The 23342-nt window shown below is 39.1% G+C and overlaps 1 protein-coding gene across 7 annotated transcripts in view; it reads right to left on the minus strand.

The window, feature by feature from the left end:
- The window catches only part of cacna1bb (calcium channel, voltage-dependent, N type, alpha 1B subunit, b), a 178020-nt gene that overhangs the window by 26900 nt on the left and 127778 nt on the right, over positions 1-23342 (minus strand). For all 7 annotated transcript variants that reach the window (XM_084382536.1, XM_084382535.1, XM_084382537.1 and 4 more), the window contains 11 exons: positions 20893-20989; positions 16420-16580; positions 16112-16249; positions 13072-13273; positions 12379-12543; positions 10531-10641; positions 8597-8680; positions 5702-5818; positions 4851-4916; positions 460-551; positions 193-343 (listed from right to left, as the gene is read on the minus strand). In XM_084382536.1, coding sequence (XP_084238662.1) covers positions 193-343; positions 460-551; positions 4851-4916; positions 5702-5818; positions 8597-8680; positions 10531-10641; positions 12379-12543; positions 13072-13273; positions 16112-16249; positions 16420-16580; positions 20893-20989 — 1384 coding nt within the window. The remainder of the gene's footprint in view (positions 1-192; positions 344-459; positions 552-4850; positions 4917-5701; positions 5819-8596; positions 8681-10530; positions 10642-12378; positions 12544-13071; positions 13274-16111; positions 16250-16419; positions 16581-20892; positions 20990-23342) is intronic.

The following is a 23342-nucleotide window of genomic DNA, read 5'->3' on the forward strand; positions in this document are numbered from 1 at the left end:
GCTGTTTTCTAAAAGATTTTTTTTTTTTCATAAATGATAAGTATTAGTTACAATATCGAAGCTCAACAAGATTGAACTAGTAGTTGCTAGGCTAACACATGAAAAACCACTAAACTTCTGCTGAATTTCTATCAATCAGAACACACAGTATGAGACCAGATGGGAGGGCCCTCTAATTTATTTCATACTGACCAGAAAGGAGCAGAGGAAGATGAAGGACACAAAGTAAAAGTAGGCAAAGTCACTTCCACACTCCTTCCCCACATTTCCTGAGAGCTTCTCACATGGCCGGTTACTGAGACACCCTAACATGATCTCATGCCAAGCCTCGCCTGTCGCACTCCTGAAAAGCACACAAACACAGTAAAGGTACACACATGTACACAAAGTGAACGAAAACACTTATCATCAGTGGCAGAAGCAGCAGTAGGTATTTTTAGAATATAGAAGCATGATTACCTGAAGAGAAGGGTCAAGGCCTGGAAGAAGGTCTGGAAGTTGTTATGATGATTTATTGCAGTCTCCTCAATCAGCTCGATGTTTCCAAACACCTGAGGCAGCAGGAGAGCAGCTGGTTGAATGCAAACCCCAAATTTAAAGCCCTACTCTACTGTGTAGGATTATTAACTGAATGCAGATTAGGATTGGACGGAGAAACCTCTCAGCCCTGTGTTTTCAGGACACCCCTCGGAAGACATGAAAATGAAGACACCGGGACATCGTCTCGACATCAAAGAACTCAAAGACCAAATGGGAAGATGGTTTAGCAGGATAGAGCAACCAACTTCATGTCTTCAGATTGCCCAGAGTTCACAAAGAAGTGTGAACTCTTCTGTCAGGACCACAGGACTATGGACCCCCGGGTGCAGTGCCCAGTGTAGATGCTAATCTACATGCCAGTCTGTTAACCTCTAACCCTTCTCACCTAAGAGAAGCAGGAACAATCTATAGACAAAGTTTTAATTCCCTGCTTCCTCAGCTACATGCTGGCAACTCAAGCATGCTTGGAGATAAGTACTTTCAGGCCAGAGGCCTGCTAAACCCTTGTGTCCTGACCCAACAAAAGTCAGGACTGAAGAAACTGAAGCTTGCCTGCAGGTGTACACCTTCCCAAAGGGTGCTTGAAATGAAGAGACACAGAGAGAGAGAGAGATGCAGGACCGCATACCAACAAAGGCCAAACTGGAGGATGGATGTAACACCTCTTCCCTCTTTATCCTCAGCAGATGCAACATCTCATCCTTCCCCTGCAGCCTCTTCAGGTATAACTTTCCAAGGGTTGAATAATATGGTTGATGGTTTACAAGTTCAATAAGTGGTGTAGGCTATGATAAGAAAACACAAGTTCAAACTTAGATTTCCTGGTTTCTCCCCAATTAATGTCAATACTTTCAGCTTTGAATGATGCAAGAACAGTCTGTTTTAATGTTCCTCCATTCAGAGTTCTATTGTGTTGCTGAACACGGCTCAATTTACATCTACCTGGTCCAAACACGCAAACCTCTTTGTTCTTTGTTCAGTGTCTCGTCACCGTAGTTTAGTTTTTGTTTTGCTGTTGTCACATCTTTGTCTGTAGATTAGTGAAGTCGTTGTTTGTGTTCTCTGTACATTTTACAGTACGTCCACTACTGAGAGACTACCACTACCCGGTCCTTAAACTGAGGTCCAAACAGAGTCTATACCTACGTCTTTAAAAGTAGTGATAACATCCTTCTCAAGCAGCTTCTTATTTCGAGTGATGGGGTCACACATCAGCACATTTTCTTCCTTCTTTCCGAAGTTTGAACATAATTGTTAGTTCACATGAGAATGTTCTGTTTCTTTTTGTGTTTGTGCTCTTGTCTTATCATTCGAATTAAGTCTTTAGGGGTGTCAAGGTCCGACCCAACTGGGACCAAATTTGGGACCTGAACCCAACCAGATACATGAGCTTTAAATATGCAATAAAAACTGCTCCAAAAAACTCTCTACATGTGTATGAGCATTCATATGTATACAAAAATGAAAAAAAAAGTTAAATTATCATATTTCATTTCATCATATTTCTGTGGTTTACTTTTCTTTATGTTAAACGATGTACTAATACAGTATGTAATGCATACTATTTTTTAAAACTGTTTATTATACAAATTGTTTTGGCAGCACTGCACTTAATCACATCCGGAAAAGCAAATTATATATATTATGTTTTACTTCTTTTTTGTATTTTTTGTGCATAAATTGTATCTATTTATCATTTACCTTTACTGTCACTTAGTTTATGTATAGAAATGATTAACAAGAGTATGTAGACTTAGATATCCTGCCACTTGCTATTTCTATCTTTAATGTCTTGTCTTGTCTTGTCTATTATATGTTGTGTAATTTGTGGTGTGTTATGTGTTAACAAGAGGACCATGATAAGCCTTTGGCTTTAGTTTATTTTCATCCTTGATGATTTTTAAGGAATGTATTGACTGTTGTGCAATGTTTTATGTGTTTTTTGATCATCAAATAAATAAATAAATTAATTCATTCATGTTTTCATGCCAATATCTTCATTGATTAAAAAATCATTTGAATGGAGAGAGAGAATATGAGGGATAACTGCCACAACTTGTGATGCCTCACTGTGAGTCCAGTAAAAGAACCCAGAGGTCTCTTTTTAAATATTTATCTGCCCCTCAGCATGTCCATCCTGCTGGCTGCTGGGCCCAGGAAACCTCTATAATCAAATACATCTGTACAGCAACTGACCTTTTCAAAAACCACTATGAAAACCTAATGTAAAAGAGGCATAAAAAGTAGCTAAACCAACTGTCAAATATCTAAAGAAATGAGAAAATCCACTTCAAAATCAAATACCTGTACAGTATTATGCAATCCAAGGTAACAGCCATGCAATACATACTTGGTTTGTGCAATATGTAATTTTAAACTTTCACTGAAGCTGTGTCAGACATGTGTTGATTCAGCTCTATGGGATTGTTAGAGGCAGACGTTTGTGGTGTTGTACCAGAGGACACAATATAAAACATCTCACAATAAACGCACAATCCCAAAAGATTTGAACATTATAAAGTTATTAAAGGTGCAGTAGTGTTTATTTCAGGGTTATGTTGGATTGATATTGTTTATTGATACAGATGTAGGTTCTTTGTCCTGTCTCTAGAAGAGGGATTTTCTCAGTTTGTGTACACTGCTGACATTTGAGCCCTCACTGTCAGCCTGAACTGTCAGGTATACTATGTTGCTTAACATATTGAACACATTGTAAGAGGATGGATGATCACTGAGAGGCCGAATCTGTGTTTGTGTCTCTGAGGACATTGTCCTAAAATGCAGGAAGAGAACAGTTTTACACTACAAACCCAAATCCCAAAACATTGAATGCTGTGTTAAACATGAATAAGATATGATGTGATCATTTGTTAATCCTGTTTGACATATACTTAACTGCAAACAGTACAACGACAAAATATTTGATGTTCTACCTCATAGACGTTACTGCTTTTTGTATTTATCTGCTTATTTTGAATTTGATGCCAGCAACAGGAACAGGAGTAACAAAAGACTCAGAAAGTTGTGGAAAGCTCTAAATACACCTGTTTGGAACATTCCACAGGTTAACAGGTTCACTGGTAACAGGTGATGGTATCATAATTGGGTATGAAAGGGGAATCCTTGAAAGGGTTCACAAGAAAGGATGGGGCAAGGTTCACCTCTTGTGAAAAATGACTGAATAAAGAATATTACTACATGGGTTTGGGAACACATAAAACTACTGTTGGTAAAAACAGTTTGTTTGCAAATGACTGCATGTTTGTGTTACATGTAACAGTGTCCCAACTGGACAATTGGACAATTTTCACAAACGTGCCGGAACAAAACTATTCTAAACCTGGAATAGCTTCGCTAGCTGTCTGCCTGCTGAACAAAAACTAAGCCAGCTAGTTAGCAAAGCTTGTAAGCCAAGTTAAGTAGCAAGTCATAATAAGGGGTAGGTACTGTAGGTAACTCTGTCTAGAGGTAAAGTGTACCTCCTACCTACACATCTAAAGCTCTGGTTGCCTGGCTACCACAGGTAGCACACTCCAAGGTGTCAGGGCTCCCGGCCAAGAATAAGTCCCACGCATAACCTACTGTAAAACCACAAATCAGAAGTTTCACCTTTTTCTTCACATGTCAAACATGATAATGAGCTTTAGAGGAGCTGGTAGGTGGATGTTTTTTACCTTAAGACAAAGCCAGGCTAGCTGTTTCCCACTGCTTCCAGTCTTAATGCTATGCTAAGCTAATTGGTTCCTGGTTGTAGCTTTTTATTTAACAGGCAAATATGAGAGAAGTATCAATCTTCTTGAAGCACATTTTTCCAAAATGTCAAACTGTTCCTTTAGGGAACAAAGTTGAACCAGGGATGGTGATCTGAGCATTGTTCATCACAGTTTACATCATGGCTACAGAAAAGCTGTTTCTCATTTTCTGTTGAAACACTTACGTATATCAGTTAAATTACCTATTATAATCAGAGCTAAGCCTACATAAAGGTCTTTAACTACACATTACCACACTACCCCATTATTATCTGGTTTCAGGACATTTTATAATGCATTATTGCCCTCCTATAAATTTAATTGTGGTTGTAATTCTGCCTGATTTGACCCCGGCTCAGGTCACCAGACTCCATGTGCTACTACTTTACTTTACTTTAAGGTTTAGTGAGACAAAGCAGGTCACACCAGCTGCAGAGAGCTGCCATTGGTGTGACGGGATTTTGAGTTCATGAGACATCCTCACATTCTAGGAGGCATCTATCACTGAATCGTTAAATCCTGACTTCCTTGAGTCCAGCTGGTAGTGTCACGACTCACCTGCATTCCAATGATGGCATAGATGAAGAACAGCATTGCAATGAGCAGGCACACATATGGCAGGGCCTGAAACAAACATAAACACAGGTTACAGTCACTCAGAGCACAAACAGATACATGGTGCAACAGATTTACACACAAACACTCCTCTATCTCATATATCCGCGCACACACACAGCCTCTCTTTTGATCTCTCCCTTATTCTCTGCAAACACACTCACAAATCTGATCCTCCACCGAGGACTAGCACCCTTGTAAGATTTTACAGTCTTATTTAAAGACTCGAGCAGTCAACCTAACCTGCAGGGTCAATTCTTCTAAGCAGCTATTTATATCGCTGCAAGGAGGAGGCGAACATTTGTTGTAATTAAATAGCCACCTTTTAACGCTCTGCAGATACTGTCCTTTTTCATTGGGCTTAAAAGCTCTCACCACTGACATTAAACCTGCTATAAATTCCCTCGGCTGCAGCCCAACGCTCCGCATTTAACTCAACTTGTCCCAGGGGAATTATAAAGCAAACCGGCAATGTGTTCAAACCACTGTCTGCTGAGAGCCTCGGCCTGCTTTGAGACTTTTATTGCACTGTCTGTATTCTGTGTGATATCCTTTTTTTCAGATATAAATGTAAAAAGCTCATCAGTGAAATCTCTAAAGAATAAATGTGCATTTTATCCCAGCATTCTCATTAACTTGTGTCTCAATTTCTTTTGTCGTTTTTTTGAAAAACAATTGTTATGTTTTGAAACGTGCTCCATAAATCAAGTTTACTTCTAACAACTTTTATGCACATGTCCAAAGAGAACATGCTAATAGTCTGTGTGTTCAGTTCACTGTGTGTGTTAACTCACCTTGAAGGACTGAACAAAGGTCCACAGCAGGATGCGGATAGTGTAGCCCTGCCGCAGCAACTTAATGAGACGAGCCGCTCTGAACAGCCTCAGGAAACTCAGGTTGATCATCTTGTCCTGGGAGAGAAAACATAGACTCTGTAAGGCATTGTACCATACCCAGGATTTAAAGATTCTCAATGTGACTCTTCACAGAAAAGGACAAATTCTTCATTCTGCAAATAAAAAGTTAAATTCATCAGCAATAAAACAAACCTCTGCTCAAGTTTGTACACTTAGGGCTTTTGCATCTATAGCTTAACTCGATCTTGTATGAACAGTAACTTATGGTGGTTAATGCTAGCTATCTTTATGTAGATATTACTGTGGAAGTCACATATCTCATTGAAAGTTCACTGACTATGACTTTTCTTTGCTTGTGCTAGTGTTGATTACACCAGATGCCACTGTTCAGCTAAAGTTACAGAGCCTCCTGTTAAATGAATGTCATATCATGTTCTGCATCACAAATCAAAGTAGTGTCCTGTGTTCCCTAAATCCCAGCAGCACAGATAACAAGGGCTATATAACTTCTATAAAAACCTGTGTTTTTATTATTGATTTTGGGTGTCTGCTTTAATCATAATAAAACACGTTTTTCCTCATGCTGTTGCAGCACCTCTTTTCACCCTCTGTCTGTTTGGAGTACCTGTCTCTTAAGGACTCCCTCCTAAAAAGCCCAGTCTGATTCTCTTCTGATAGGTCAGCTTCTTACAGGCTTGAGCTTTACCGCCCACTGTGTTTCTGCATCAGCTATGCCAGTGTTTTTGCAACCACGGCCAAGCTGGGAGCGTGGCTGAGGGCGGAAACTGTATAGTCGTGACATCAAGTCCTGATGGCTCATTTGATGGCAAAGTTTATGAATACAGGCTGTGAGTCAGTAGATTGAGCATTTTTTGTTATACTTTCGCAGTATTTATATAACACCTAGCACCTGCTTTATAATAAAAAGGATGTATGGGAATCTCATTTTCTACAATATAGGACCTTTAAATTTAATGGATTAAGTTCTTGCCCTTGTTCTGCAAGAAATGTCAGCCCGACAAAATTATGATTCTTCGTGTCTTACAAATATAACAAGTACAAAACATGCCAGTGGGGTGAGATCATGTAATCTAGTTGCAATACAAACCAACTAAGTTCAAGGAATTTGTAGAAATATGCACTGATCTGTCCTTAGTTCATGATCTTGATGCAAACCACAGAAACTTGGCTTATCGTAACAATAAACGACTTGTTATGGTGAAGATTTTTTTGCAGTGTACATTATCGCATCAGATCTTTTGCAACTGAAAGTGCTGTAGATGACTGTGTCGCTGTTAAAGCACATGTTTAATATGCCTTTTTATTTTCCATCATGTCACAAGGATTCAGTACTGTAGGTAGCAAACAACACACACTGACTGGGGAATTGACAAAATCAGCGGCCAACAAGAAAAGCCACTTACCGTCTAGAGGTGTCAGATGTGACAGAGGGGGCAGAGTGAGGGCACAGGCGCCAGGAGAGACACAGCAGAAGATGGAAACAGCAAATAAGAAAAAAAAGACAGAGAAGGAAAGCAAGAGAGAAGAGACAGAACAGAAGACTAATGATCACATGAAAAGAAAGTCACAGAAAGAGAAGAGACCGACTCTGCCACAAAGAAAGCAGCATTACTCTGCCTCAGCCCTCCATCTCCACTATCAGACACTTTCATCCATTTTTCATCAGTTCTAATTCAACAAAGGGAAGCTGCAGCACTGATCCTCCAGCTGCCCTGCAGCTACCTTTGTTTTATGTATTGATTTTCATGATTTCATTTATTTGCTTTTGATTGGAGGACTGAGACAGTGAGAGCAGAGCAAAGCATGACTTTTACATTCATAATTTTTGAAGCTGAAGCAGTTTGTTCAGATTGGTAATGTTTGAAAAAAGTAAAACAAAAAGACCCATCTTTAATCAACCAAATTACATTTAAACTATGTCTGAAACAATTAGTAAATTAATTGTTTAGTCAGTTAGTAAACTGGTATTGCAACTATTTCTAGAATCAGTCAGTTGTGATGACTTGCTGCTTTTCTGTTTTTAAATATTTACAATTTGAACATTTTAGAGTTTTACACTGCTGTTCAAAACAACATCAGCTTTCATACAAAAAAAATTAGGAAGATCCAAACATATAATTTAAGAATCCTTATTGTCAACCTAACGTACAGTACATTATTTTCCCTACCTGAGCAAACTATTGCAAATGGACTACTTATAAACCTCTACTTTCCCCAGGGTTCCCACACTTTCTTATATATAAATTCCAAGTGTAAGACACAGGTCAAGGTTAATTACAGTTACATCACTGAGAATTTTTTATAAATGAGATCTACAGTAGTATACTTTACAGAAGCTTACCATCAACAATTAAACAGAGAGAGGAGCTTGACTCTGTGAACACTTGTCAACTGTGTGTAGTGTTACAGTGAAGGCAGAAAACTACAGGAGACACATGCAGACAGTAGAAAATATATCAAAAGAACTTTAGTTTCTATTCGTGCACAAAATATATAAATTCAAGCACTTCCAATGACCCATGTCTCTTCAGAATATGTCTATTCTCAAAAACTTTCAATGCCTTGATTTATTCACCCTCAAATTTACAAACTTTTAAGGATTTTAAAGACCTGTGGGAACCCTGTTTTCCCATCATCACAGTTCCCCTGACTGGATTAAATCTACTTCCTGTTTCACAGCATGCTGCTTCTCCACAGTGCAACCTCAGCAGCTGTGAGCACGCAGTGAACCCTGATACTAATGTACGTAGTGACATATAAGAGACTGTTGTAATGGCACTCAGAGGAGCCCATGATTGCTGAAGCTTTTACCTTAATCTCTGTGACCAAGATGTCTGTGATGCTTCCGAGCACAGTCACAAAGTCAAACACATTCCAGGCTGCCTTCAGGTAGTTCTGAAAGACAAACGATGTATAGAGAGGTTAGGCTATTCATTTAAACTGTAAAATGTTCAGCTTCTTTGGTGCAATTGCCGGTTTACACTGAGACATAATAGGATAATGTTCAAACTCTAACTTTATTTATTTTTTATGTAGATTATTTTCTCGATTAATTAATGTATATATACATATATATTTATAAATGGTGTGAAATATCAGAGAGTAGTGAACAATGCTCATCAAGTCCAATGTGACATCTTTAAATGTCTTGCTTTGTCCAACCAACAGTCCAAAATAAAAAACATTTTTGCCTAAAAAAATAGCTCAGTGATCAATAGATCATCAATGTAGTTGCTGATTAATTAATAGTTGATTGACAAAGGAATGAATAAAGCAATTGTTCCAGATGTAGTTCAATCACTCTATTTCAGAATTTTCGTATTTATGATATTGATTTAGGTTCAATTAAAAAAATCTTTGCTGACATATTTCTGTAAATTCCAATAGATTAAACACAAAAAATCTAAGAAAGAAAGAAAGAAAGAAACATACACGAAAGCAATACAAACACAACAAAACACAAAATGTAGACATACCCTTGGGCACACAAATCTATATGTAAAACATACACAAATGCTGACACACTCTCCTGTATAAACTAAGTGCTGAGCTGCTGCCTGCAGCGTGGATCCTCTCAGACTGGTCAATCATCCAGTTCCCGAGGCCAGAGGCTGCTGCCAGGCTGTGCAGCTGCAGCCTGAAGAGATGCAGCAGCCGAGTGTTTATACCAGCAGATGCGAGCCCATCCGTCTGGGCTTAACAGCTAAACAGGTGGAGGCAAGTGGTGTGTGAGAAAAGCTATTTAATAAATGGGCCTCGTAAATGGAACGGAGCCAGAGATGAAATGCCTCGCTGCAGGCTAGACGGCCCCATGTTGGGGGAAATTTATTCTTCCTGAGCACTCTTCCGTGCATCCCTTCTTTTTGTTAGTAGTTCACCCTCCTCATTCCTGGATTTGGGATTTTACACCTTTTACTCTTACTGCTTAATGACATGTCACACATCCTCTGCTAAAACGTTTATGCTCTTTTGTGTACCATAACATCACAATCCTTCAAAACATCCTTCCACTTAGGGCGCACTCACACTAGGCAATCCGTACTGTGCCCAAGCACGTTCAACCCCCAAAGTCCAGATTATTTGACTAATGTGAGCGCTCCGTACTGTGCTCAAGCACGGTACACTTCCTTGGCCCTGGCACAGTTGGAAGAGTTGTGCTTCGGCACGATGGGTGCACAATGTGGACATGTATAATCATGCTTATTACGCTGCATAATCATGAAATCCAGGAATGTGAGAGGGCCGTCAAAACGAAACAAAATAAGACACAAATAAGTCAGTAAAGTAAGTCATGTTCTCTGTGTTGTTCTCCATTGTGCTGAGACCGCGCTACAACGTGATGATGTATGTACAAGAGGTTACCGTGCTCAGGCCCGGTTGCAGCCGGAGCACGGTGAAAGAGTGACAATCATGCTTCAGCACGGTATGGAGCAACTGGGCCAAGTGTGAGTGCGCAGTGTGAAGCAGATTCTTCTTTAGAAATGCCCTCTGAATGCTGACACTAATGACCACAGATCTAACAATTGTAAATTGTTGTTTTAACATTCATTAGGACTGTCAACAATTACTGAGCAATATTAGCATGGTTAGATGCAGATGTCACCCTCAGTCTGATATTTTCTGGCTGATTTGCATATCCAAAGAGAGATTTTTCACTCATGTGTGTAAACAGAAAAACAATATAACAATGAATAATTGTCTAGCGCTTGCAGAGTACAGCGCAGCATATGATCCTGACAGCTCACCAGTGGACCAAAAGCAATAATCTTGAGGATGCACTCCAGTGTGAAGAGGGCCGTGAAAACGATGTTTAAGTATTTCAGCATTGACTCGTACAGTTCTGGAGCTCCGTAGAACTGAGGACAGAAGGAAAAACATACACAGAATATATTCGGTGAGAAAATTGAGGGAGGAACCACAGTAAATATGTAAAAGCTGCATCATAGATTTATGATACTGAAGTGTAAATGCAACTGAGAAGCACTGCGATTATATTTGATTGCTCTGACGCACTCTAGAAGATGTTTAAAAGATGTACATGTATTTGTCAATCCCAGCTGCATACATACATTTTAATCATCTCAAGTACCAGTAGGCACTAACTGTGTCTTGCCTTTGTGATAATGGCAGGTGATTGTGAAATTATCTGTGCCTGTGTGTGTTTGTTTCTGGTCATTGTTCGCGCTACCCCCAGGAATGCTATACTAACTTCACAGTCCTGGAAGTCTGTCAGAGGGAAACCCAACATTTCAGTCATATTTCTTATGAGGAGAATGTATGATACAAAAAATATGCATCATTGCAATTTCTTAGCAATATAACTACAGTATATAATACCAGGGTCAGAACTAACGCACTGATAGTGGAGCACACGAGTCAGCAAGCAAGAAAGAAACTGGTGAAGTCTTTGCTTAAACATGGTTTATACTGCGTTTAATGGAAATCTACTGCTTTCTACGTGAGTACATGATGTTTCTTTTTAGTACTGATTGTCTGACCTCAACCCAGGTTTTCTTCTGATAGCCATCCATCACAGTCCTGGGCTGAAAGCTAGTTAGTTGTGAGCTATCCAGCTACTGTACGTAGCTAAAAATGTTTTTTAACAGCAGTTATCTAGAAACATTCAGCTTTTTTATCCACAGTTGGTTTTAGCAGTTGACAGTCAGCCATAGGTACATTACTGCCACCTTCTCTCATCGTGTTTTTAAATCAGCTGCTACAGTTGCCAATAGGCCATCTTTCCGTGCTGTAATGGCACTCCTGATCTCTGATAAACATTATGAGTAATAAGAGGTAACAACCTTTTGTTTTCTCACAATAAGGGGTTGATTATCTCTAGATGGCAATCAGTAATGGAATTAAAAAATAATAACACCAAGCACAGCCGTTCTTCTTGGCTTCCAAATTTCCAAAGGATTGGACTCCTTACAGGCCATTGTGTTTCCATTAATAACACAAATGTGGCTAAGTGTATGTAAAAATGTGTAAACTGTATCTATGTTTTGACTCAATATGAGTCACAAAAGCACATTTAAAATCACACTACAGCAGTATATCTGAACAACCTTTCAAACGATTTCTCCACGTTAGTTTTTAGATTTTATGGTCAGAATCTGACAAAGGTACATTAGAAATATTGTTAGATTATGTAAATGAAACCAGAGCCAGCAGGAGAACAGAGCTCTTTTCTGGCACCGGTCTGCATTACTCAAACTGGCTGCTTCATTCCCTCAGAGATTTTCTCTTCTGACTACGGGAACTGCCAAGACACGAGCACTTAACTCTGATAGCAGCGAGCACTGTTTGTCAGAAGTGTCGCAGGGGTGTGTTGGTGGTGTTGTTTGATTTTTACTTGTTGACCATGTCTGAAGGCCAGACAGCTGCTGTAATACCTTCTCTGCCTTATGAACTAAAGATGAAATAGTTCAGATTTATGGAATCAGCTTCTGTAGTCCATTTTAATATTTAAATATTGTGCTGTATCATACTGGGAACTGTACTAGTATCACTGAGCCAATAGACTACTTCTTTCTGGCTGAGAGGTATCTGAGAGGGATAGGCGCTTTGCATCGTTAGCAGGAGGAATCACTGACCTTCATCATCAGCACGACTGTGTTGAGGGCGATTAAAGTCATGATGGCGTACTCAAACGGAGGCGACACCACAAATTTCCACATCTTGTACTGGAAGGACTGCTTGTTCTCTGGCATGTATCTCGTCAGCGGCTTGGCGTTGATGGCAAAGTCAATACAAGCCCTCTGTTTGATGAAAAGACAACATAAAAACAGACTATGAATCCTGTGTGATACAAGAACTTCACACCTTTCATCACAGAAGAGAAAAGTGCTGGGAAATCAAATTCAAAAACATGAAAGACAGCTGGCACGCCACAAGAAGATTTTCTAAGCCTTTCATGATATTGTAAGATGAGACCACAAATTGAAGCTCTCTGATCACTAGCCAATACTTTATAGGAAAAAAAACAGCGTGATTTTAACAAAGTCCCTGTGAAGTGGAGATGAAGAGAGCGGAGAAGATTCATCCCACTGCTTCCTTTGGTAGTGCTTTGTTCTGTTTGTAAGTCATGTTAGTTCTAATTTGCCTGGAAGTGGATCAGCATGTGCTCTGATTTCTAATGAAGAAAACATTTGTGATGCAAGAGACATTTTGGGAAACTAGTGCTTCTGCAGAAATAATCAGCATGTTCTTGTTGCATCTAGGGGAGGGGGTTGCTGTTCTCCAGGAGAAAAATAAAGAAAGTGCATCACTCTTCACCACTCTCACACCTCATTCTTCTCCAGGCTACACTCGGACATGGCTTTGTCGCCCTGCTCCTGAAAGGTGATGATGATCAAAGCCACGAATATGTTGACAAAGAAGAAGGGGAACACCACAAAGTAGACCACATAGAAGATGGACGTCTCCATGCGGAAGCCTGGGTTGGGGCCCTGGTCCTCATAGGTAGCGTCCACAGAGTGCTTCAGAACCCTGAAAAGAAGGCAAAGATGAACTGAGGTGAGATATGAACAACCACTGAGAGTAATGCCTACAATATCTGTAGAGATTCAATGGAGGCCATCAACCTTTGTCCGGCCTTGTCAAACTAATTCAACAAATGTCCATACATTTTCCTTGGTCCAAATGGTTGCCCCTTATTTTTAAACCCCTTAATTCCAAAAGTTTCTGGCACCTCCACCACAGACTGAATTTCAATCTTCATTCACCCAACATCTGGAGGAGGAATGCAACAATTACTTTTATGATCAAATCTATAATAATCTGTCAATTATTTTCTTGATAAATCGATTAATTGTTGATCCATAAAATGTCAGACAACAAGGAAAAATGCAGATCACAATATCCTAGATCAGATGGTTACATCTTTAAATATTGTTTTGTCTAACCAACAATCCAAAAACCAAAAATATTCAATTAACCATGATCTCACATCTCAGAACCTAACTGAAGAGATCAATTCATTATCAAAAAAGTAACTTTCTTTTGGTCAACTAAACTATTAATCATTGCAATATATAATATATTAGAGTGATGCAAGCTCTTCTAATCATCCACCATTCCTACCTTTCCCCCGCTTTACAATGTAATTTACTAAAATTAATCCTGGAAGTGGACACAAGCAGTCTTGATGTAATTACTGTAAAATCAATCTGTTTTAAAATATCCAGGGAATCTTTCCTGGAAATACTCAATCAAAGCAACGGCAGAGCTTTCTGACAATCTTCACACAGGATTTCTAAATGAGTCGATGAGTCAAGGAACTGTCACAAGTCCTGTGCAGAGAGTATATGGAGGTGAACCTGTGGGCACAGCTGCAGTGTCTATACGTACGGATTCACACATTATTAGCATTGTATAACTTTTGAAAAGTGCTCTACAAAAAACAATGTTTTGTAGAGCACTTTTCTGCCCTCCCAAGAATGACATCATAGGTTGTTTTAGCAAGAACCCGAAAACAACTAGTAGTTTATGTTCAGCCCTCTAGCAGCCATAGTAATTATGCAATGGACGAAGTAGAGTGACACCGTTATGGGGCGACAAAGGTCGTGTGGTTGATGGGTCACCAATACGTCTGCCTTTTATAAAATAGACTACTGTTTTTTCTCCCCGTTTTCAAAGTCAACTTTGTCCTTGTTTTTATTAAAGCATAACCATGATTGTACCCAACCTTAACAATATGTTTATTATAGTAACAAGGATGACAAAGGTCCTTTAAACCCTAAACCATCACATTTCACTAACTTAAACAAGGTACTTATTTTAACCCATCATCTTTCCCTTATCCTAGCCAAATTCTTACTATAGCATTGTCATCAACTGATTTATTTTAACAGTAATTTATAGCAGTTTCTGAAGACACAGATAAATGATTTTTTCCTGCTGATAGGGGCATCAGATCAGAATATGCTTCTATAGTATAGTATGTCCAGAGGGCATGGACAAACTTCATATTTTGTCCTTAAATGTAGAGGACTTGTTGGATGATGATGATAATGGCGATGATGATCAGCACAAAAATAAAGCTAAAATGCATATACAAAAATAAATAATACTAAATATATAAATAAATAATTAAATAAATATTAAAATGAACTACCATGGTTGCTTTGATTTGTTTAGACACAATGCTGTTGGACCCTCTTTCACACAACCTGTAAATGTCGTTCAGGTCAGCATACAAGTCTTACGACTAGGAAACTAAGTATTCTGAATGCTTGAGAGATGAACAGTTTGAAAAAGTAAAGGATCTTAATCGATCGAACAGAACATTGAACATTCCACACAGTATTCTTACTTGTCAAAACCTGGAGCTGACATGAACTAAAATGCAACACATCCACTGACTGGCTGTGCTACGTCAGGAGCTGCTAATGCAGCCTCGAGGCACTTCCAGATAATGAATCCAATTGAATTTTGGATGTCAGCCTTGGTATGCTTATTGCCAGACACAAACTTGAAAACACAGTGAGAAGGAATCTCTAATCATCAATTCTCAGTGGGTGTGTTGGGATCTGTGTTCAGTCTCATCATCCCCTCAAACAGCTCATGTTGCTCTTGTTGCATACATATATACAGTATAGTATACATAGAGTTTTTGGTTTTAAGTTTTGATTTAACTGCTATCTTTAAGTAGAGTCACTAACATTATGCAACATATGGATAATTTTATAAAATCATAAACATAGGTAAATACTGTATATTTAAATGGACAACTCATTTGTGAGATGCCTTTTGTTGTGGTGTTTGTGCTGTCACAACTTGTTTAGGAGTGTGTGAGTTCAGATGATCATGACAGGCTCAGGCAGTTTAACAATTTACTTCTCATCTACAGGTAAGTGCACTGAATGAAATGAGCAAACAGTCATCGACAGTCCTTGACAGAGACAACGATGACGATGATGATGATGATGATGATGATAAATGCTACTTTAGCTCAGGCACAGAATGGCAGACTGAAGCCGTCTATGCAATGAACCTTGATTGCATCTTTAGAGAAGGCACAGTAATTAAGCCTGGGAGAAATCAGTTGGGTTTAATCTGCGCTGTACTAGCTGCCTCCAGGTGTGCCGAGTGAGTTTCGAGACAAAACACTGAAGGGACTCTAACATGCAAAAGAATAAATAATTCAACATTACTTCAAATACTCAATATACTAAAAATATATTCAATTCATTCCACATCTCTATCTGATTTTTCAGCTTCATATTCAGCTTGTAAACCACTGTCTTAACACCTGACTTTAAGTGGCATTTTATGTATGAAAGGTGCAACGCAAATGAAGTGATATGGAGGTTGTTTCTGACTTACAACGGCCAGCCCTCTCCGGTGGAGACAGTGAACAGCGTGAGAAAGGCCCAGAGGACGTTGTCATAGTGAAACTCGTACTTCTTCCACTCTCTGGGCTGAGCTGTCACTTCATCCTTGTCATAGTCCAGAAAATGACCCCTGAGACAGAGACAGAAGGAGTAGAATAACAAGATGAAAAAAGCCGATATCAAAAGCAGATAAAGAGACAAAGCTGGGGGATAAAATGTGACTGAGAATTTCATTATTAAATCAGGATTTATTTTGAAAATATCGATTCCTTCAGAAGAAAGTACGTTTGGATGGCGTACCTGCAGTCTTTTTCCAGACCCTTGGACTCATCAGTGCAGTAGAAGAATTTGCCCTTAAAGAGCTGCACAGCGATAACAGCGAAGATGAACATGAAGAGGATGTAGACGATGAGGATGTTAAGAACGTTCTTCAGAGAGTTTACAACACAGTCGAACACCGCCTGAAATATTTGCACAGACACACACAGATCAATAAACACAAGTTATTTATGTATATATATCTACACACCTACATTTGTAGAATGTAGGAGACTGCAATGATGTACATCAAATCCATTCCCAGGACACTTAACCTTAACCTTAGGTCCATTATCATTTGTTTATATTATTCATCGATAAATTGTAAATCATTATGTATTTTAAATTATAACTCAATTCAAACTTTTGATTGAGGCATGTATACTAACTGCAATAACATGTTTGATTTCTTGCTTTCTCTAAGTTCAACAGATCATTTAAAGTTAGACTGCCTAGCTGTGCCTATAGCAGTAGCTTGACATCACACAGTTAAAAATAAAGACAAAAAGAAGGAGAAGACATTCAGACCACTGAAGGAAGGAGACTGCTCATCACAAATGCTCATGTGACAGTTACAGATCACTGTATCTCATCAGTCATGTACTGTGCTGTTTTGGTTCCATTCAAAGTAATTACTAGAAATAAGTGTTTGAAAGTCATTTAAGCCCGACTTCTTGAAAAAGTGTCACACCTATTTTGAATACAGGTGAAAAAAATTATGTGAAAAATGGAAAAGTGCAAAAATAATTGTATTACAAATATCACTTGCAGCACTTCATTTTCACTCTCTATTTCTACAACAGGAAGTCCATTCTAAGCTTTCCTTGCTGCACAAGGACCATACTGTGGCTAATAAAAAGCCAGCATTGGTCATTTCTTTAAACATGGTCCCATCTTTTGTTTATTTTCAGGTTCATATTTTTATTTCAGGCGTCTACAAGAAAATGTTTACATGCTTTAATGTTTAAAAACACATTATTTTTCACATAGTGTCTATTACAGCAGCACCTCTATTCATCCTCTGTCTATTTAAGGCCTTGCTAATGAAACCCAGTCTCCAGCCTCCAGCCGTGCTGTGGGCTGAGACAGTATATTGTGACATCACAACTTTAGGAAAGACCCGATGGTTTGTTTCAAGACATAGTTTCTGAATACATGCTGTGTGCATTTCTGCGAGGATTTAGTGTTCTTATACTTTTTACTGTATTTATACAGCACCTTGACCTGCTTTATAATCAAGAGAGCCATGGAAATCTCACTGTCTACAACGTGGGACCTTTAAAGCTAGCAATCTCTTGTAGTGGTGCAAATACAGACTGTTGTCTCTTAAAAGCAATAGCTGCTATAGCATGATGCACCACAAAACCTCTCACTGTGGAGATTGGCATGGATGATTGAATGACCAAAGTGTCTGACTCTGAGACTGGATGTCTCCTACCAAGTCAATATAAGTCTCTTTTTACAACGACAATGATCTTTCCCTAACTGACCCAAGTAGTTTAAGTTACATTAACTTCACCAAACCTTAAACCATAAAGGTGGCAGATAAGAAAACACACACCTGCTATTGGAACACAAACTGTATTTCTGAGTACATGAACACACCTTTGCATGAAGTCAGCCTTTCTGTCTCCCTGCCTGTCACTCTCTCTATCCAGCTATTTTCTCCTGTCAGCCTATGCTGTGATGTCTTTATGAGATGAAGTGTTTTGTCTATCTATCCTGACATGTATGCAATCCAACCAATGAATATGCTGCTGCATGAATGCTCGCCATCTAGACTTCTGTATCCAGAGCGAGAACGGAACATATTTCTTCCCTCCTCTACCAGCCTGTCCGTCAAATGACTCTGTCCGAGTTTCGAAAAGGAGTTTTGGATGAGCGTCTGTCTGCCAGCTCTGATTTGTCTCAATCATCACACTTCTATTACTCCAATCACATCTTTCATCTTTTGTCAGATCCATTACTTTTGGATGATCAGCTGCCTTCACGCACCAGAGGGAAGCTGTCATTTCTGCATCAGAGGAAACAGTTGAGGGTCACGATCCATAAATACAGATTTTTGACTCTTTTTTGTTATATTTGTATAAAATTGCATAAGTTCAGTGATCAGTAATTCAAATGCTCTGAAAAATAAAATAAAAAATCCAGTATCTGTGGCTGGCACAGGCATCAAACAAGTCTTTTTGTTTGTCTATCTATGTACCTGCCGGCGTATTGCTGTATACGTATTGCTATATTGCTAAAGCTATTTGCAAACAAGTCGCACTAGAATGACAGAAAGTGCAGCCAAAATACAATATTATATACTAGCTTGACAGTGGTGAGTACTAACAATAGCCATGTTCATTATTTACATTCATTATGATAATGTTAGGGGTTTTCTACATGTGAGTGAGACATGAGATAGTTGATATAGTTTGTAATTACAACAATGTGCTGTGCTCACAGTACACAGCCACTGAGATTGTCTTTAAGCAGCTAACCCAGTTAGCACAAAGCACACACCTACAGCAGGGGGGAGAAACTGTTGTGCTGAGTAGCCTTTTCTAACTAAGGTATGTGTGTGATGTTATTTTGACTGTTTTATACATATATTATTGTGGCATTTAACAGAGTTGTTTATTCATGTATTTATGAGACCAGAAAAGCTGAGAGCTGAGGGAACTTAGTGAACAAGCTGCTCACACATGTCTTCCAGCTGGCCATTGTAAGCTGTGGGGAAGTTGGTCAATGTATTCAGGTAGGTGGATATGGTAACAATGACAACAATGCGCTGCGCTCACAGTACGTAGCTCATGAGCTTGTCATTCAACAGCTAACACAGTCAGCACAAAGCACACACCTACAGCAGTAGGGAGTAACTGCAGTCGCTATTGGTGTAGTTCATGTGTTTTGGGATTTTTTGGGTTGGATAGGTTCAAAATGTTGCTTTCTCATGCGGGTTCCAATCTTACCAACCCCAGCATTAACCAAAAATGATTCCTCCATAATAATTTATAATAATCTCAAATAATATTTTGAGCTCTGTTCAAGTAGACAACTGTTCTGGAAGCTAGACTATTTAGAAGACGACTTTATTCTGATTTTGATCTTCAGTTTCCTTGTAAGTACATTAGGTCATTTGAAACATGGACACAAATCAATCTCCCCTCTTTTAAAGTACATGTGAAAAGGTAAGACATAATAAATGGAAACACCTGGCAGAAATTGACTTCACCTCTAACTTCACTTAATTGCATTTACAAAACACTGCAACAAAGATGAGTCATATTTAATTAAATCCAATTTGTCAACATTAACAGAGGAACAGCAGGCGGCACAGTGTGATGAGACAACTAACTGAGCTCTCAATAGGCCAAATGATGATGTGCAGCTATCAGTCAAGTTAAATGCAGGTTCAAAAAAACCCTCCAAAATGACTTAATATATTAAGAACAATCATGAAAATCACAAAAACATCTGCCAAACAAAGACAAACAGCAGTGACCAAGAGGAACAGTGGCCACAAGCTGAAACAGCAGTCTACCACGGACATTCAGTATAAATAGAGTTCACTGCTAAATGGCACAAAGCCACCTTTGTAGCAGTGTTTGAAATAGAGTTAACAAAGACTCACACCGCCATCTTTTGGGCATCAAACACTGAAAGTTTGAAAGGTGGCTCTCAAAAAGTTACTACTTTACAGAGCTGTATGGACTGCTCTGTGAAGTAACTGCTTGTACTAGTTAAAATGAATTCCAACTGTGACCCAGTTTCAAAAAAGTATATCTAAATGTTAGGGTTAGAAAGAAACTTGTCAAATCAGCTTTGCAGTATCACTATGTTCTAGCTTTATGTTGGTGGTTGTCGTCCATGACCTTTATTAGCAAACTATTAGCAAACTATTAGCTTGTTGCTAGAATGTATTCTGGCAGACGTTTTCACACACTGAACATACAGGACCTAGTTTGAGAAATTTCTAAGGATAACTTGAAAGTTTTTTGCTCCTACTTAGCCTTCCATTGAAATTCCAGTTGTTCTCAACAAAGGAGAAGCTACAAACTCTTCAGAGTCACCTTCCAAACCTACAGGGTGTAAGTGTTTGATGCTCAAAACACAGTTTCTCAAAAATGTTATCAACCTTTTAAGGAATGTATGCTCTGGGAGGTACAGTCTCCTTGCACTGAACTACTTCAGTAAAGTAAACAATTTTCTGTCACGTCCATCCACAACCCAGAACGCCCCAAAAGTCAAACAGCTCAAATCTTTCATCTGGAGCTCGAGATAAAAGAAGACATATGATTGAAAAAAAGACAGTTTTGAATTGGATACATCAATTCCTCTTTGACATACTGTAAGTGAATTTGACTCATGATAGCGGGTCCGACTGACCCCGGCTGTGGCCCCAGCTGCTCTGAGTTTTTGTTTTTCCTCTCAGAATGGACTGGGTTGGTGACAGATTGGATTACATACCTTCAGCTTGGGCAGCCGTTTAATGGTCTTGAGCGGCCGCAGGACTCGCAGGACCCTCAGGGACTTGATGGTATTGATGTCCTTGCCTTTCGTCCCTCTGTGCAGATATAAAGTACAGTTAGTCTGGGTGATGTAGTGTAACTGATAGTCATAGTAGACCCTTTTATTCCATCGTCCAGTCAGAGGAGCTGGTTGTAGCACATCAGGTATACTGCGTACCTGTTTTATTCTGTTAGTAGAGTACATGCATGTGATTCATGTTATTCTACAGAAGCATGCAACAATGGAGGAAGATTCATTTGTTCAGAGTAACGTAAGTACTGTAAATAAATACACATATCAGATGTTGTTGCTGCTTTACGTGATCATTTTCATTTTGCAAGATTTTCTACTTTTCCTCCATTACCAAATATTATACTTTCTACTGCACTCATCTACCTGAAGACTGTGGTTATATTACATTGTATCTTCTTTCCTTCTTTCTTTCTTTTTTTCTTTCTTTCCTTTTTATGGCTTTTTTCATTACTTTCATTTTTCTTTTCACTCCCCCTTTCCTTCCTTTCTTCTGTTTTTCTCTTTTACCTTCCTTCCCAAATCCTTCTTTCTTCCTTTCATCCCTTTTCCTTTCCTTCATTCCTTTACTCTCTTTCTTTCTGTCCTTTTCTTCAACAACTACATACATTCAGGATATAAGGTATTTACACACTTGTGAAACTAAACTATATTCTTCTCTTCAACAGTTACATTTTCCTGCTGATACTGTTTTTTTTAATGAACAACTTTCCCTGCAGTGTTTATTTTTCAATTTGGTATAATTTCTGTAACAATCTAATACACCACTTGCATTGTTGGTGTGAACCTCAACATGTAGCATACAGGCTCTAAATATGCAGCCACGAAAAGCTAACATGCTAACATGTTTCTGTAGAAGGCATGCAAACATTTGTTACTGTTTGAGTAAATGCACAAAGAATGAGCCCCCTTGTGAAGGAAGCAGCTTCTTTGCAGGAACCACTGCTGTCAATCATTGCAGACACTGCAGGTTTTGTTAACTGGTTGCAGAGTGGGAGGTGGGTGTAGGGGTTTAAAAACTAGCTGTTATGCTAATAACATGCAGCTGAGCCATCATTCACTCAGAGACTAACATTGGCCAAGGGCAGTGTTTAATTAATCAGTCACACACACACACAATGTGGCTGTCACTCTTGATGAAACTGTTTCTTCTTGACTTCAAAAAAATCCAAATAGAAAGCAAGAGTGTGTGCATATCGAAGTGTCTGCAGAGCAACAATTGTATGTCTGAAGGATGTGGAAAGCACTCAAGACAGCGGCAGTAGCTCAGTCAATAGGGACAGGACTGGAGGGTGACTGGTTCTAGTCCAGCATAGGCTAGTCAGTATGGAGGTGGACTGGTAGCTGGAAAGTTCCAGTTCACTTCCGGAGCATTGTCATGATGCCCTTTGGCAAGGCACCTATTAACCCCTAACTGCTTGGGGCACTGTACTACAGCAGACCCATCGCTCTGACATCTCTCCAGTTGCTGGTGTATAGGTTTCTGTGTATAAAATGAATAACATAGTAAAAAAACAGTGACAAAGTATTTATATTAAATAAAGAGAGTTTTAAAGCCCTGTTGGCCCCTTTAGGCCCTGCTGCTTCCTACTCCAGCATGAGGCAGAGTTATCAACCAACCAATGTCGTCATCCCCGGGGGACAAAAAGAACTCCCACTGTAAAAAACTAACAACTGTAAAATATAAAAATGTACCCACAGGGCATGAAATAAAGTTTTTAAGAACGCATGCAGCCTTTATCCAATGTGCACTCGTCACAGTACTTTCAGTGTCATTTTGTTACAGGTCCCTGGAGGGGGACACAAGCCCAAAAGCGTGACACAAGCCACAAGCCCAAAAGCCTGAGGACAGATTAAACTGTGTATTTATCTGCTCGAATGTCATCTGAAAACATTAGCATGCTAACTACCATCAGTAGTTAAGTACATTTCTTTGAATCTACGCAACAAAATAATCTGTCCAGTAAGACTTCTACAGTTTCTTCCAGAAAATACCCTGAAACTTAAACTCCACCCATCTGTGATGCTCTATTTTCTATTTAACTCCCGGTTATTTCCCAGCTCTTTCTTGAACAACAAAAACAAATGAGTCAGAGTAACTGAACAACTTGTCCATTTCTCCATGATTGACACCAATTTAGAAAGACCTTTCTGGGAAAATTAGGTACACATGAGCTCGTTTCTAGGAAGGGGACCTGTGAAATAGAGCATTAAGATAATACCAGTTGCCTATTAACACCTTGTTCCTTTGCTTTAAATGTCCCCAATCACACAGAGACACACTCACACAGGCTCAGATCAGTCTGTCAGTGTTGTCGAGACTCATTTTCAAAAAACATCTGGTTCGCCAGCAGAGAATCTTTTAGGGAGTGAGGAAC

This window comes from Pagrus pagrus, assembly GCF_965226575.1.
Source record: "Pagrus pagrus genome assembly, chromosome: 19".
Taxonomy (NCBI): domain Eukaryota; kingdom Metazoa; phylum Chordata; class Actinopteri; order Spariformes; family Sparidae; genus Pagrus; species Pagrus pagrus.